We start from the raw sequence: 14,032 nt of genomic DNA, 5'->3' as shown, positions 1-14,032 counted from the left end.
GATCTCTCGCACACCCCCATACTGAATGTAACCCCAAACCATGATTTTTTTTTGTTCACCAAACTGCCCATGCAGGTTCCAATATGTATTCTGCAGTGCCTGTGATGATTGGGATGCAGTTCAACAGATAATTCATTGGAAAAATCTACCTTCTGCCACTTTTCCAAATGATCAACAAGAAGTCAAGTTATTACTCGACGCTCGTACAACTGAGATAGACGACAAGACTTTTGTCAAGTAGTGTGTTGTCTATCAAATATATAATTTATATTTTTATACAAAAACTCACCACGACGGCTGTGAGAAAATGGAGCATCCGGGAGTTGTTGTACACACCTTCAAACACCTACAAATATAACAAGTTATTTTAGTGGTCGAAATATTTAAATATTTGAAAATGCAAGATACACAAAGGAAATTACGTACAGGTGGTGACTGTGAAGGAGTCTTCACGGAGTTTCTGTTTCTAAAAGGGAAAAAAAGTCAAACCAATACCACAACATTAACATATTAATCTTTAAAACATACATATGTGTATTGTAACAAATCAATGATTTCAATGGTTACTAAAACATGGAAACTATCAGAAAAAAACAATCAGAAATGTAGACATTAAACACTAATTTTACTTATAAACTAATAAATGTTTACGAAATCCCCCAAATGTGTCGTATATTGAGAGAGACGTGAAACACAGACCGGTGTTGCAGGTATTGCTCCTCTGTTACATGTATGAACAACAATTACAACACCGCTGAGCGAGTCGAAAACAAAAGGACAACCACACACGAGTAACAAAATGACGGTCGGGTTGAACCCCGTTGCGTATCAGGACAAAATATGATGTATTAATGCAAATGTGTAAACAATAGCAGTCAAGCGCGTGTTTTATTTACGTCAGACCGCAAAGCGGGTTAGCAACACAAGCAAACGCCGTGCCGCAGACAGGACAAGACAAACAGCTTGACATTAACATGCGCAAATGTACACATTCCGTGCCCGTCGCTACAATAAACCAAACCGCTAATTACAAACGAGTGTTTCTACTTTTTTGTCACATGCATCCCGGCTCCTCTTGGAAGGCGTCTGTCTAAAATGGCTCAAGTTGAAAGTCGAACACAATACTGAATCATATGGGATCGAAAACAACAACAAAACACTGCTGATCCCTTCCCACGACCCGCCTTCGATACCACTTATAGGCTACAAAACATGCCAATCTGTTATAACCTAAATCCTATTGGTTGAAAACACTCTCGCTGGGTGGGCATGAATTGTCGACGACAATTCTCTCCATCATTGGCCTGCAAATCTGCCAATCAAACTCTCTGCACGGCGATTGGCTGTTGCTCACGCCAATTAAACGAGCCTCGAAATTATTGGCGCTCGTGGAAATAGATTAGGAATGCGCTAGGAACACGCCCACTTTGACCGGTAGGCCTCGTGTTAAAATGACAAGCCGCGGACTTTCTGCGCGGGCCAGCCCGACATGTGCTTTACCTCCCCGGGTTGGGTCTGTTAGAGTTGCTCCCCGGAACGGATGAAGCCATTGACCCTGAAGTTCCATTGGATGTTTTGCGGCCACCGGGTCCAGGTTGCTGTTAGAAAGCACAACCATTCTCAAATGCTGACATAAAACAAGTATTAAACACATTCACGTATATTAAAAAGTCCAGCCGAGCAGCGATGGCTAGGTGGTTTACTAGCATGTTACCGTAATGCGAAAGTGGAAGCTAAAGGGAGGGCGACAACATTTGAAGCATACACGCTTTCATATTTTCAACTGATACGATTTATGTTCAAAAATGACTGCAATTTGTAGATGTGCTACTCACGTTCTGTCGGCGAAAAGACATAACTAGCCGCTAACTGAGTTGCCCGCTAAATTCCCCTTGTTGCCTATGACAAGCTAGTATGTGGACTAGCCTGCCTGCGGTGTTATTTTTGTAGTTTTTCCGCGGCGATTTCAGGTCCGCACGAGCGCGATCTCCGTTAAAGCGCGAAGTCCAGTTCGGTCCGATATTCCGTCGCGAACGCAACACGAAAAGGCAACAAGCCTTATTTTTTCTATTAAATATTACCGGCACCACGTCTCGCGAATTAGCCAGCGATGAACGCGATGGCTGTTTTTTCAAAAACCTTCGACTGTCATTGGACGACACTGTCATACGTCGCGTGATGACGCAATAGCGTACAAGGCCCGTATCACGTCGGCAGCCACACGTACAACATGCTTTGCGAAAAGAATCGTGCTTACGTAAAGATCGATCTATCTATCTATCTATCTATCTATCTATCTATCTATCTATCTATCTATCTATCTATCTATCTATCTATCTATCTATCTATCTATCTATCTATCTATCTATCTATCACGTGTCAGTCCTTCTAAAGAACAATCCATCTACGTTATAAATTATATCTATTCATTGATATATCTATGCTTTTGTAAATAAAGTTTTCTCTATCCATGCTTACCTAAATAAAATTATATTCATCCATGTTCACGTTAATAAAACTATTCATCTAAAGAACATTCCATCTATGATTAAACTATCCGTCTATATATCTGATTTATTAAATAAAATTCTATCATCCATCCATCCATCTATATTCATTGATATGTCTATGCTTACATAAATAAAATTCTATCATAGAAACTATCTATCTATCTATCTATCTATCTATCTATCTATCTATCTATCTATCCATCCATCCATCCATCCATCCATCTATGCTTACATAAACTATCCATCTATGATTTTGTTAATAAAATCATCCATCTATCCCTCCATCTATAGAACTTTTCATCTATGCTTACATTCATTGATATATCTATGCTTACATAAAATTCTATCTATCTATCTATCTATCTATCTATCTATCTATCTATCTATCTATCTATCTATCTATCTATCTATCTATCTATCTACAAATAAAATTCTATCAATCTACTATAAAACATTCTAACAAATGTTTACATAAACTATATTCGAAATATCAATGTTTACGTTGAAAAAATCTCTCTCTGTTTCTCTCTCTCCCACTATCTATCTAAACATTCCATCCATCTTTCTATGCTTATGAAAATAAAATTATATCCATCCATCCATCCAGTCATAATTAAACACAACTCAAGACATATTGTTTCAGTATAATTATATTATATCATATTATTATCATCATCATCATCGTCATCATCATTAAATTCAATGTAGTACCTGAAACTCTAATTACACAGAGTGGGCAAGAGTGTCCACCTTAACACACGGTCCCAGCACAGACAGACAGAGAGAGAGAGAGAGAGAGAGAGAGAAGAGAAGAGAAGAGAAAAGAGAGAGAAGGCACAATAAGAGGTTTAAATAAAAGGTAAAAGTGTGGAGAACAACTGATAGCGAATGACCTGTAGGGGATCAATAAAGCATGAGAGGACAGATCGAGGCACGAAATCAAAGAATGACTGGCACAAAAACAAGAGGGAATGACGGAGAACAACACGAAAAGGCACAAGAAGAAAGGGGCTGTTTTTTTTATCCTTTTTTCCTGAAATCTGTTGGACACCGAAAGCAAAGGAGACAGCAGTGAGATCAGAAGAGAGATATAAAAAGGCACAAAATATTAAGAAACAGATCTTGGAAAAGAAAAAAAAAAAGTGTTTGTGTTCGTATAGTAAACAAAAATAAAGGCATATTTAAACAAACGAAAAAATAAAATAATACTATTATTCTGACAATTATTAAATTCATTAAAAGCATCATCAACAGTTATTATTGTCATATTCATACTCAGTAATTTCGCTTTTAAATGAAGGACGTTCTCCCTCCTCTGGACTGCAGCTTTGAAATAAACGCACCAATAAAAGCAAAGATCGTAAAGCTAAAAGGAAAGATAAAATGTAGACAGAGAGAGAAAGAGAGAGAGAGAGAGCAGAGGAGCTGGGTGACAGATCAGGACTCTGAGGTAATGATGGAGTCTATGGAGATGTTTACTATAGTAATTAACCTTAAAAATAAGTAATACTACCGGACTTCAGATGACTGGGCTTGCTTTTGTTTTTCTTCTGCTTGTTTTTTTTTTTTTTTTTTTTTTGGCAAAACTTTGTTAAGCCCAAGGTAGTATCTAGCAAAATAATCACAACTGAAAGTAACAGGAAGAATAGTTATTACTTGGTTTTTGTATCGTTGTTTTTTTTTTTTTGCGACATTCGTAGTTTGTCAGTGGCAGAACATAAAGAAATCAACTAAAACGTCTCCAGTATTAATAATAATAATAATATAACAACAATAACAAGAGTGCTGGTGGGTAACAATCTCTGAACAAGTAAAAATTTCAACATCAACAACAACAACAACAAACGACCAAAAAAATTATTTTTTGTATAAGTGCGAAGGGTTAAAGAATACTAGTCATCCCGAGTCCCGACTTGAAATTGCGACTCGTTACGAAATGCTAAAATAAAAACGGTGGCGCTCATGGTCGTACCTTCCTATGCAAAATCAACAAGCACCAGAGGAGGAAACGTTCACACTGACAAACGCTGGAGAAACCAATTAGTAAAAGCCGACCCAACAGTTTCACAATGCACCTCTGATTTAGTGTAGTACCGATACTTTAGTGTTTTAAAAATGTACCGTCAATGTGTATGAATCTCTCTCTCTCTCTCTATTTATATATATATATATATCTCCCTCTCTCGCATGGTGAAAGCTCATGTTTAATAGTGTTAATAATAAATCAGTCAGTTGGAGAATACTGAAAATACTGATTGTGAAGGGCTGTCCTGGTTCTGGGTTCAGAAGAAGGAGTACTGGTTGTCGATAGCTCTCGCTCTTCCTCCTTCGCGCTCTTCTCCCTCCACCCCTTCCAGTTGGAGAAGCGCTGGCTCCCGCTCTCGCTCCTCGCACTCCTCCGCCCCGCTGCTCGCTCCGCCTCCGCCGGCCACCTCAGGCTCGGGTCCGCGCTCCTGGGGCGGGGTTGGGGGCGGGGGGCGTCCTGGAGGCAAGGGTGGAGGCGGCGGTTGGGGAGGACTACGGGGTCTGCTGGTCAAGTCTGAGAATTGCAGATATATAGGATGAGAAAGAAAGAGAGAATTAAATGAGTAAAGGGTGAACACCAGAGTGAGGACTCTTTTCAGGATTTTACATAGTCAAAAGACGAAAGGGGGGTGTGAAATAAAAAATGGCAACGTTTGATGGCGCACATTGTTATTCTTTAGGTCAGAGGTGCCCAAACTAGAGCCAAACTTGATTTGGCCCACCATCTGAGAATAGAGGGAGAATGATGGGGATGGTTTAGAGATTGTTTAATGTAACCCTTTTTTTCGTTTGATTGTAACAAAGTAACTGAAATCAAATGTTTAAAGTGTGTAAATTAGGGATGTCCTGATCAGGTTTTTTTGCCCTCGAGTATGAGTCACATTCACTTGCTTTTGAGTATCTACCAATACCGAATCTGAACCGATACGTCTATAATACATAAAAAAAAAATTAGAGAAGAGCAAAGAAACTGATCAGGATGGAGTCAATTCATTCAGCGGTAAGGCTTAGTAGAGACATGGGAGCTACAGATGAACTCCATATGTCTGTGGTGAACGAAACATGGGGTACATCTTATAACAGGACGAGTAGTCTTCTTATAAAGGGCTGGCAGTGGCTTCCTCTGTGAAATAGTGGAGAGACGGCATTTCAAATAGAGGTTCTACATTTGTTTTCGAGGTGTCTTATCAGGTTTGTTGTGTTAAATATAGCCTTTCCCTTATTATAATGTTTGCTATGGCAATGTTGTCGTCATCAACTTTATAATACCTCCAGACTGCAGACATACTCGCGCTTTCCGCTTCAAGTTGTTTCCGTGTGCTGCTTTGCCGGCATTTAACCAATAGCGTCTCTGCAACAAGGTGTTGTCATGCCGCACACGTTGCTGTTTCTGTGTGAAGTCAAGAAAGAAGTCTAACTCTGTGCCACCGCATAACTATAGATGTCTTAAAAATATATTAAATCGGGAGGTAACGTCCGATTCCGATCGAGTCTGAAACCGAGTGATCAGGCCCGATTTCCGATCAAGTGATCGTATCTGGACATCCCTAGTGTAAATTAATCAGATTTTGTTTAATGTACGCACTGTCACCCGACAAAGCAGAGACCATGGTGGGTAAATCAAGTTAAAGGCATATTCCGCTTGATTAGTGTATTTAGTGTGTTATAAATGTGATTGTTTGTTTTAATTTGCAATGAGTTACCATTTTAAAATTCTATACTGCATTAATTAATATGATTTAAGGTAATGTTTTCTATTTATTTTGAAATGTTATTAAATATATTAGGAAATTACCCATTGCGTTTTTAATGTAATATACTTTGGTATAGTTACCTTTGGCCGACGATTCCTAAAGGATATTTGGATTTTGGCCCTTCATACGAAAAAGTTTGGGCACCTCTGCTTTAGGTGAACAACTAATTCATGCAAGATGGTTCTATAAAAAAATAGTCCATTTTGGTACTCTTTAATAAAAAAAAACTCTTTTCACGTTTTTTAATACAGTTCAAAGATAAAAGAGCAGTGCAAAATCAAAAATTTGTGCACGCACATTGTTATCCCTAGGTTGAACAATTAATCCACGCAAGTTGATTTTATTTAAAAAAAATGGCTTGTTTTGGTAATCTTCATTCAAAAAAAACCCCTAAACAAACAAAAGTGAGGATCCTTTTCACATTTTTACATAGTCCGAAGGCAAAAGAGGTGACAAATCAAAAATCACAATGTTTGCTGGGTCAAACTATTCTTTAGGTGAATAATTCATCTATGAAAGTTAATTCAACCACAATATTCTTAGCCACACCCCTCTTACTGTTAGTTATGAGGCAATGATGCACAAAAATAAAACCATGCCCCCAACTCATTATTCCATTTCAGCTGGACGTAATCAACATAGACTGAAATTGTGCCAGCATGACTTACTTTCTGAAAAAAAAAAAAAAAAAAACGTTATGATCTTTATATTTGCTTTGATTTAGAATAATATTACCTGACAAGTCTTGTCGCCTATCCAAGTTTTAGAAACAACAAATAATAACTTGACTTTTAGTTGATCATTTGGTATCAGAAGTGGCTTATATGAAGGCAAAGGCCTCTAGATTACGCTTACTTTACCAAAAAAAAATATAATCATGCCTTGATTTTTAATTTATTTAATTAGGACAGTAAGGTCTGACTTTGCTTAGACAAAAGTCTTGCTGCTTAATAGGAATAATGTGCAGTCTATAAAATAAAGTCATGATGCAGTGGAAAAAAAAAAATTGTTTACGACTCCCATGAGCTTGGAGGACTGCATCCATACATCACTGCAATGACTCAAATAACTTAATAAAGTCATCTGGAATGGCAAAGAAAATGATCTTGCAGGACTCCAAGAGTTCATCAAGATTCTTTGGATTCATCTTCAATGCCTCCATCTTACCCCAGACATACTCAATAATGTTCATGTCTTGTGATTGGGCTGGCCAATCCAGGAGCACCTTGACCTTCTTTGCTTTCAGAAACTTTGATGTGGAGGCTTAAGTAAAGGGAGCGCTATCCCACTGAGGAATTCCCACTGAGGAATCCCACTGAGGAATCCCACTCTCCTGGGGTTGGTAATGTAATGGGCAGCACAAATGTCTTGATACTTCAGGCTGTTGATGTTGCCATCCACTATGTAGATCTCTCCCACGCCCCCATACTGAATGTAACCCCAAACCATGATTTTTCCTTCACCAAACTTGACAGATTTCTGTGAGAATCTTGGGTCAATGGAGGTTCCAATAGATCTTCTGCAGTATTTGTGATGATTGGGTCGCAGTTCAACCGATGATTCATCTAAAAAAAAAAAACTACCTTCTGCCACTTTTCCAAATGATCAACTAAAAGTCGAGTTATTATTTGTTGCTCTTACAACTGAGATTGACGACAAGACTTTTGTCAGGTAGTATATATCAAATTAGCTCCCTCATTAGCTCCATATTAGAAACACAGTAAAATTACCATAATTGTTCTGTAATTTAATGTCAAGCACAGAAACCACCAAGTACAGCATTATAAATATAAAATTAATAGTTAAAAAGAAAAATATTTCCTAAATTTATATTAATACTAACACATTTTTCAACTCATTTTTACATTTCTAACATCTTTGTCTTTTAAATTATGAGAGTATATATTCTTTTTTCTTGTTATTTATTAGCAATATATTAGTATTCAGCTTAAAGTGTAATTTAAAGACTTAACTAGGTTAATTAGGCAAGTTGGGGTTATTAGGGAAGTCATTTGATAAAAGTTGTTTGTTCTGTATCCAATCGAAGAAGGAAAAAATTTCTAAGGAGACTAACAATATTGACCTTAAAATAGTTTTTTAAAAAATTCAAATTATTTTATTCCAGCCAAACTTAAAAAAATAAAATAAAATAAAAATTAAGAAATACGAAGGAAGAAAAACATCCTTGTTCCAATTAATATGAATTAAGAAATAATTGAAAAAGAAATACAAGCATTTCACAAAAGGGTTATCAAACTGTATGTGTTGAAACAGTTGAAACAATCTGTGAAAAGAGTCTGTAAAATGCAAGATACACAAAAGCTTGAGAAGAAATCTGTGACGCATGCTAGTAATGGAATCACTCCACACATTGCACACAGACTGTTTACGCCCTGCCTCCACTAAACAGCAGTAAAGAGTCATCCGCTGATAAATCATGCCTCATTCATTGCATACAGACTGAATTATCATCTAATCCTGAATCATGTTTACATGGAGACAGAGCTGACGATCTATAAATGTCTGGCAGTAAATAAAAGCTACAATTAACGCAGGTTATAGTGAGCGAGTGATTAATGAATGCGTTACACACACACACACACATACATTTCAGGATGAATGTGTGCGACTGAAACCCAGCTGTGAATGAGGAAGTTAAGCAGACAGATGTGCACTGAAGTGATCGGATGACCTGTCTCCGCTTATATTCTGCCTCATTCTAACAAGCCTCAAAATCCTGTGCTGCTCAAAAATGTTTCTGCTTTCATCTAATTTCCCAGTTTCCTAAGAATAACATGTACACAGATTAGTCGTATAAAGGATTGTTCACCTAAATTACCACATCATTTATAACTTGCTCATGTGGTTTTTAAATCTTAACATGAGTTTCTTTCTACTCTTGAACACTAAGCAAGATGTTTTGAAGAATGCTGGTTGCTGGAACCCATCGACTTCCAATGTGGGATAAAATAAGAATGACTATGGAAGTCAATGGGTACCAGCTACCAACATTTTTCAAAATATCTACTTTTGCATTCAACAGACGAAAGAAGCTCAAATAGGTTTTGATTGAACAAGTGAAGTGTGAGTAAATGATGACAGAAATGTCATTTTAGGGTGAACTATCCTTAAAATATGGTCTTATTATGTTAACAGGACGTTTTATATTTGTATATTTTGAGGAAATGTTGTAACTGTTTACCTCTGAAATGACTCATTCCATTCAAATATTGAACAAAAAATATATAAATAATTTTAAAATTAATTCTGCAAATGTGTTGGATTGAGCAAAACCCACAAGACTTTTGTAATATGACAAAATAATTCAAATAAATTGAGCTTTTTTAAAGGGATAGCTCACGCAAAAGTGAACATTTAAAAATCACCATTAACACTATGTCCAAACAACACGTGACAAGATTACAGCGATAAGCAACTTGTCTGTCTGCAGATAATGCAACACGACAGAAACATTTAAATTCCAGGCACTAATCTTTAATTAATTCAATACACTACTTGACAAATGTCTTGTCATCGATCCCAGTTGTAAGAGCAACAAATAATAACTTGACTTCTAGTTGATCATTTGAAAAAGAGGCAGAAGGTAGATTTTCCCAATGAATCATCTGTTGAGCTGCATCCCAATCACAAATACGGCAGAAGACCCTTTGGAACATGGACCCAAAATTCTCTCAGAAATCAGTCAAGTTTGGCGAAGGAAAAAATCATGGTTTGGGGTTACATTCAGAGCAAGAGATCTGCAAAGTCAACGATGGCAACATCAACAGCCTGAGATATCAAGTCATTTGTGAGGCCCATTACATTACAAACCACAGGAGAGGGCAAATTCTTCAGCAGGATAGCGCTCCTCCTCATACTTCAGCTTCCACATTAAAGCTTCTGAAAGCAAAGGTCAAGGTGCTCCAGGATTGGCCAGCCCAGTCACCAGACATAAACATTATTGAGCATGTCTAGTGTCAAATGACGAAGGAGTCACTGAAGATGAATACAAAATATCTTGATGAACTCTGGGAGTCCTGCAAGAATGCTTTCTTTGCCATTCCAGACGACATTATTAATCAGTTATTTGAGTCATTGCAGAGATGTATAGATGCAGTCCTCCAAGCTCATGGGACAATATTCATTCTTTTCCACTGCACTATGGCTTTATATTCTATACTGTACATTATTCTTGTTAAGTGACAAGACTTCTTTCTAAGCAAAGTCAGACCTTATTGTCCTAAATAAATAATTAAAAATCAAGGCATGATCATATTTAGGTGAAAAAAGCATAATCCTTTGCCTTTCATGTAAGCCACTTCTGATAGCAAATAGAAGTCAAGTTGTTATTTGCTGTTCCTAAAACTTGGATAGGCGATAAGACCTTTGTCAGCTAGTGTACATAATACATCTTTACCATTAATAGGCTACTGAGTGACTGGTGTTGTCGGTTCAAACTGAGTCACAGTTCTGATTTTAAATTTGAACCATCTACTAGTTATTTTATTTTCAACATCTGAGGTGGTCAGTAGTATGGCAAACGTAAAATGGCATTTAAACTCACATTGGAAGCATTTGACACTGAAAAAAGCCCATAATCAGTACCTGGGGTGATGTTTTTCATAGTAGTTTATGCTGTTATTCTGCCGTGATGTGAACAGAAAGCAATTCTAAAATGAACATTTTATGCGTCAATATCGCATTTGGTTAGGACAAAAACTCCTTTTAAGATGGAAAAGATCATTTTTATCGTGAGTTTTGTTGCTGTGCTGCATATTGTAACAATATGGTGTTAATCACACTCATGAGTTTTTTTTAGTTTAATGAATACATACAAAGACATTTTGAAGAATGTTAGAAACCAGTTGCACTATACTATGGAAGTCAATAGCTACTGGTCTCCAACATTCTTCGAAATATCTTCATTTGATAGAATTAATAGAAAAATGAAACTCAAACAGGTTTGGAACAAGTGAAAGGTCAATAAATGATGACAATTGTATTTTTTTGGTGAACAATCCCTTTAAATTTCAATTCATCGCAGAATCTTTAACAAGATTAAATGCAAACATAGCAAAAAAAACTAAAGTGTACCCAAAAAGTACACAACTTCTCATAGAATTATTTTTTAAAAGTACCAATTTATCAACATTTAATTCAAACAAAATTAAACCTCAGCAAACATCATTTAAAAAAATAAATAGACCTCAAACTTTTTGACTTTTTGCATAAAATTGCTTGTAACTACTTCATATGTTTTATATGACCATTTTCCCCCTGTTCTGATATTAAAAGTTTTGATTTTAAGCACTTCAGGAGTTTTGTTTTAATTAACTAACCCCCATGTACACATTTTATTTCCTTCTCTGTCTCTCTCTCTCTCTCTTTCTGTTGAATCTGGTCTCACTTACACACAGTCAGAGATGGGGGTTGATGGAGAGTCGGGGTGGCGCGTGGTGATGACATCACAGACTGTGGGGCGGCTGCCTGCCCTTTCCCGGCCTGCGAAGATGACCCAACGACAAACAACAACAGAAACAGCCAATCAGAGCTCTGATATGCATTATGGGGAAGGCCGGAGGGTGAAGCGGGAGGGCGAGAGGAGCAGAGAAACGCTATGAATTAGTGTGAGACTGGAGGATAGAAAGAAATGGATTATACCAATGAAGGATAGTAGGGGAAGAATTGTAGAAAAGATGCAAAGAATGAATAGTACAGATGGAGCGCAGTGAATTCTAGTCCTCATAACCCACTGCTCTTCATATTTTGCATGTTATATAATTGTTATATGTTATTTAATTTATAAACTAGCTCAGTTTTTTTATTTGGTATAAATTAAATTTTAAAAAAATTTATTACATGAAAAAGTGTATTTATTAGGTAATTTAATAAATAAAATACATAATTCTCTTTACAACTATTTTTACATTACTGTGATGGTTAAGTTTAGGGTTGTGGTTGGTGTAGGCATTAATAAACTACAATTAATGGGAAATTTAATAAATAATATAAATAATTTTCCAGCCGCAACCATATCTGATCTAGCAACCACTAAAAAGCAGGTGTCAATCTGCTGTAAAGGCGGAGCTTATCCGTCTTATTACATCATAGATTAGAACATTCCAAAACCTGTCGTTTTGCAAGACTGCCTTTAATATAAGCTTAAGTAACTACAACATTTTGAGTTCTGAAAATGACAGAATGTTTTCATAGTTAATATTCAAGTTTATTTGTAGAGCGTTTTTCACAAGCAGCTTTACAAAAGGTGCCTGTTATTAAACTACAACCGAAATGACAAAAAAATTATAGTGTGAGTAGGGTGGACAGTACAGTTGCAAACAAAGGCAAGCAGTTATCTGCGTATAATGGGCAACGGTTTATAATATTTCAATTCAAAAAGTCAAGTTTTATTTTTATTTTTTTTCAAAATATTGTGTTTTAGTGTTTTATAACAAAGAGTCTGGTGCATATAGAGAGGACCACCTGTTTCCTACAGGTGGTCTGTTAAGTTTTATGGTAGGGCTGCATATCGGAAAAATCTAATATTGCAATGTTTTTTTTTTTTTTTGCGATATGAATATAGTTTCACAATATGGTCTGAATATAAAAGCTCTATTTGATAATTTTCTGGGGTTTTGTTTTCACCTTTTGAAGAAACCATTCAAAATGAAGAGTTTTTTTTAAATAAGCAAAATTATCTCCCACTGGGGTAAGTAAAATATTCTTATATTCGCCTTAAAATCTAAATATTTGGACTAGAAACAAGGCTAAAATATATATATTTTTCTCCATAAACAAAATTCAAAATAAAATTCATCTTTGTTCGACCTATAAACATGATTTTTATTTTACACTAAATATTGCAAACTCTCTTTTTTAGCTATTTAGACTTCGTGATTAGTGTACTGACTACTGAACATAAGAAGTGAATCGAGACACACCCAAGTGTTCATTGATCCCTACTTCCTGAGCTCAGGAAATCTTTACTTCAGAACCATTCATGGATTTGAAACAAACAACTAAAGTAATACGAGAAACATTCAAAATGCGCAGAGCAGCGGGGCGCAAGGACCAGAACTGAGAACCTTTGCTTTTAAAGTAATGAAGAGAAGATTCAAACGGAGGCCATGATTAGAGAAGGTGAGCTGAGGAATGTTCTGAACATTTCAGGAGAAGTTTAAAGAGGTCATAAGCACAGAGAAATTAAATTAAAAGACAGTTATTGTCAAAAAATAAATAAAATAAAAGCAAAGCCATGCACATCAGACTCTGGCGTAGCAGCAATGGATCTGCGTGCACAAATAGTCATAGCAGATGCAAAGTGTCCTTTTCAAAAGCATGCCGTGACAGGAAGTGATCTCACACAAGGGGTGATCCCACATTTAGTCAGATCTCTGTGACAGGTGCAAACATCTCGTGCAGTGGCCATGTTGTTTATGAATACACACGCGTACACAAATATGATCACTCTCAGATTCATCCCACTCACATGACCCACACACACACCAGCTGGGTGTTAAAGACTGTGTGTGTGCGCACTAAAATATTACCAGTTATGCTAAACAGCTTCTAAGAAACCTTGTCTTTTTCCCTTTTATGGGTCAACCAGTATCTCCCCCAAAACAGCTGTTTTACCATTTATTAACCGTGGGGAAAACAAGTACTGAACACGTCACCATTTTTCTCAACAAACGTAATTGTAAAGGTGCTGTTGACTTGAAATTTTCACCAGATGTTGGTAAC

The 14,032-nt window shown here is 36.6% G+C and overlaps 2 protein-coding genes and 1 long non-coding RNA gene across 11 annotated transcripts in view; 1 reads left to right on the top strand and 2 right to left on the bottom strand.

Annotated features, from left to right (window-relative positions):
* Window positions 1–2,140, bottom strand: part of atxn2l (ataxin 2-like) — a 31,031-nt gene extending 28,891 nt beyond the window's left edge. For 2 of the 5 annotated variants that reach the window (XM_073936489.1, XM_005163800.6), the window contains exons 1-3: window positions 1,048–1,126; window positions 427–466; window positions 290–346 (exon numbers count right to left, since the gene is read on the bottom strand). In XM_073936489.1, the coding sequence (XP_073792590.1) occupies window positions 290–346; window positions 427–466; window positions 1,048–1,064 (114 nt within the window). In that variant the 5' untranslated portion in view covers window positions 1,065–1,126. 5 annotated transcript variants of the gene reach the window in all.
* LOC137490042 (uncharacterized) overlaps window positions 1–14,032 on the top strand; it is an 846,477-nt gene that overhangs the window by 586,887 nt on the left and 245,558 nt on the right. The gene's annotated exons all lie outside the window — the stretch shown is intronic.
* sh2b1 (SH2B adaptor protein 1) overlaps window positions 3,143–14,032 on the bottom strand; it is a 35,001-nt gene continuing 24,111 nt past the window's right edge. For 2 of the 5 annotated variants that reach the window (XM_017354352.4, XM_017354353.4), the window contains one exon: window positions 3,143–5,049. In XM_017354352.4, coding sequence (XP_017209841.1) covers window positions 4,793–5,049 — 257 coding nt within the window. In that variant the 3' untranslated portion in view covers window positions 3,143–4,792. Of the gene's footprint in view, window positions 5,050–11,700; window positions 11,792–14,032 lie in introns of all 5 variants that reach the window. The other 3 variants (XM_005163818.6, XM_073941532.1, NM_001110455.1) reach the window with 3 other exon arrangements.

This window comes from Danio rerio, chromosome 3 (genome assembly GCF_049306965.1).
Source record: "Danio rerio strain Tuebingen ecotype United States chromosome 3, GRCz12tu, whole genome shotgun sequence".
NCBI lineage: Eukaryota > Metazoa > Chordata > Actinopteri > Cypriniformes > Danionidae > Danio > Danio rerio.
Note: the sequence above shows the minus strand (reverse complement) of the source record. Positions and strands in the feature narration are given on the sequence as shown.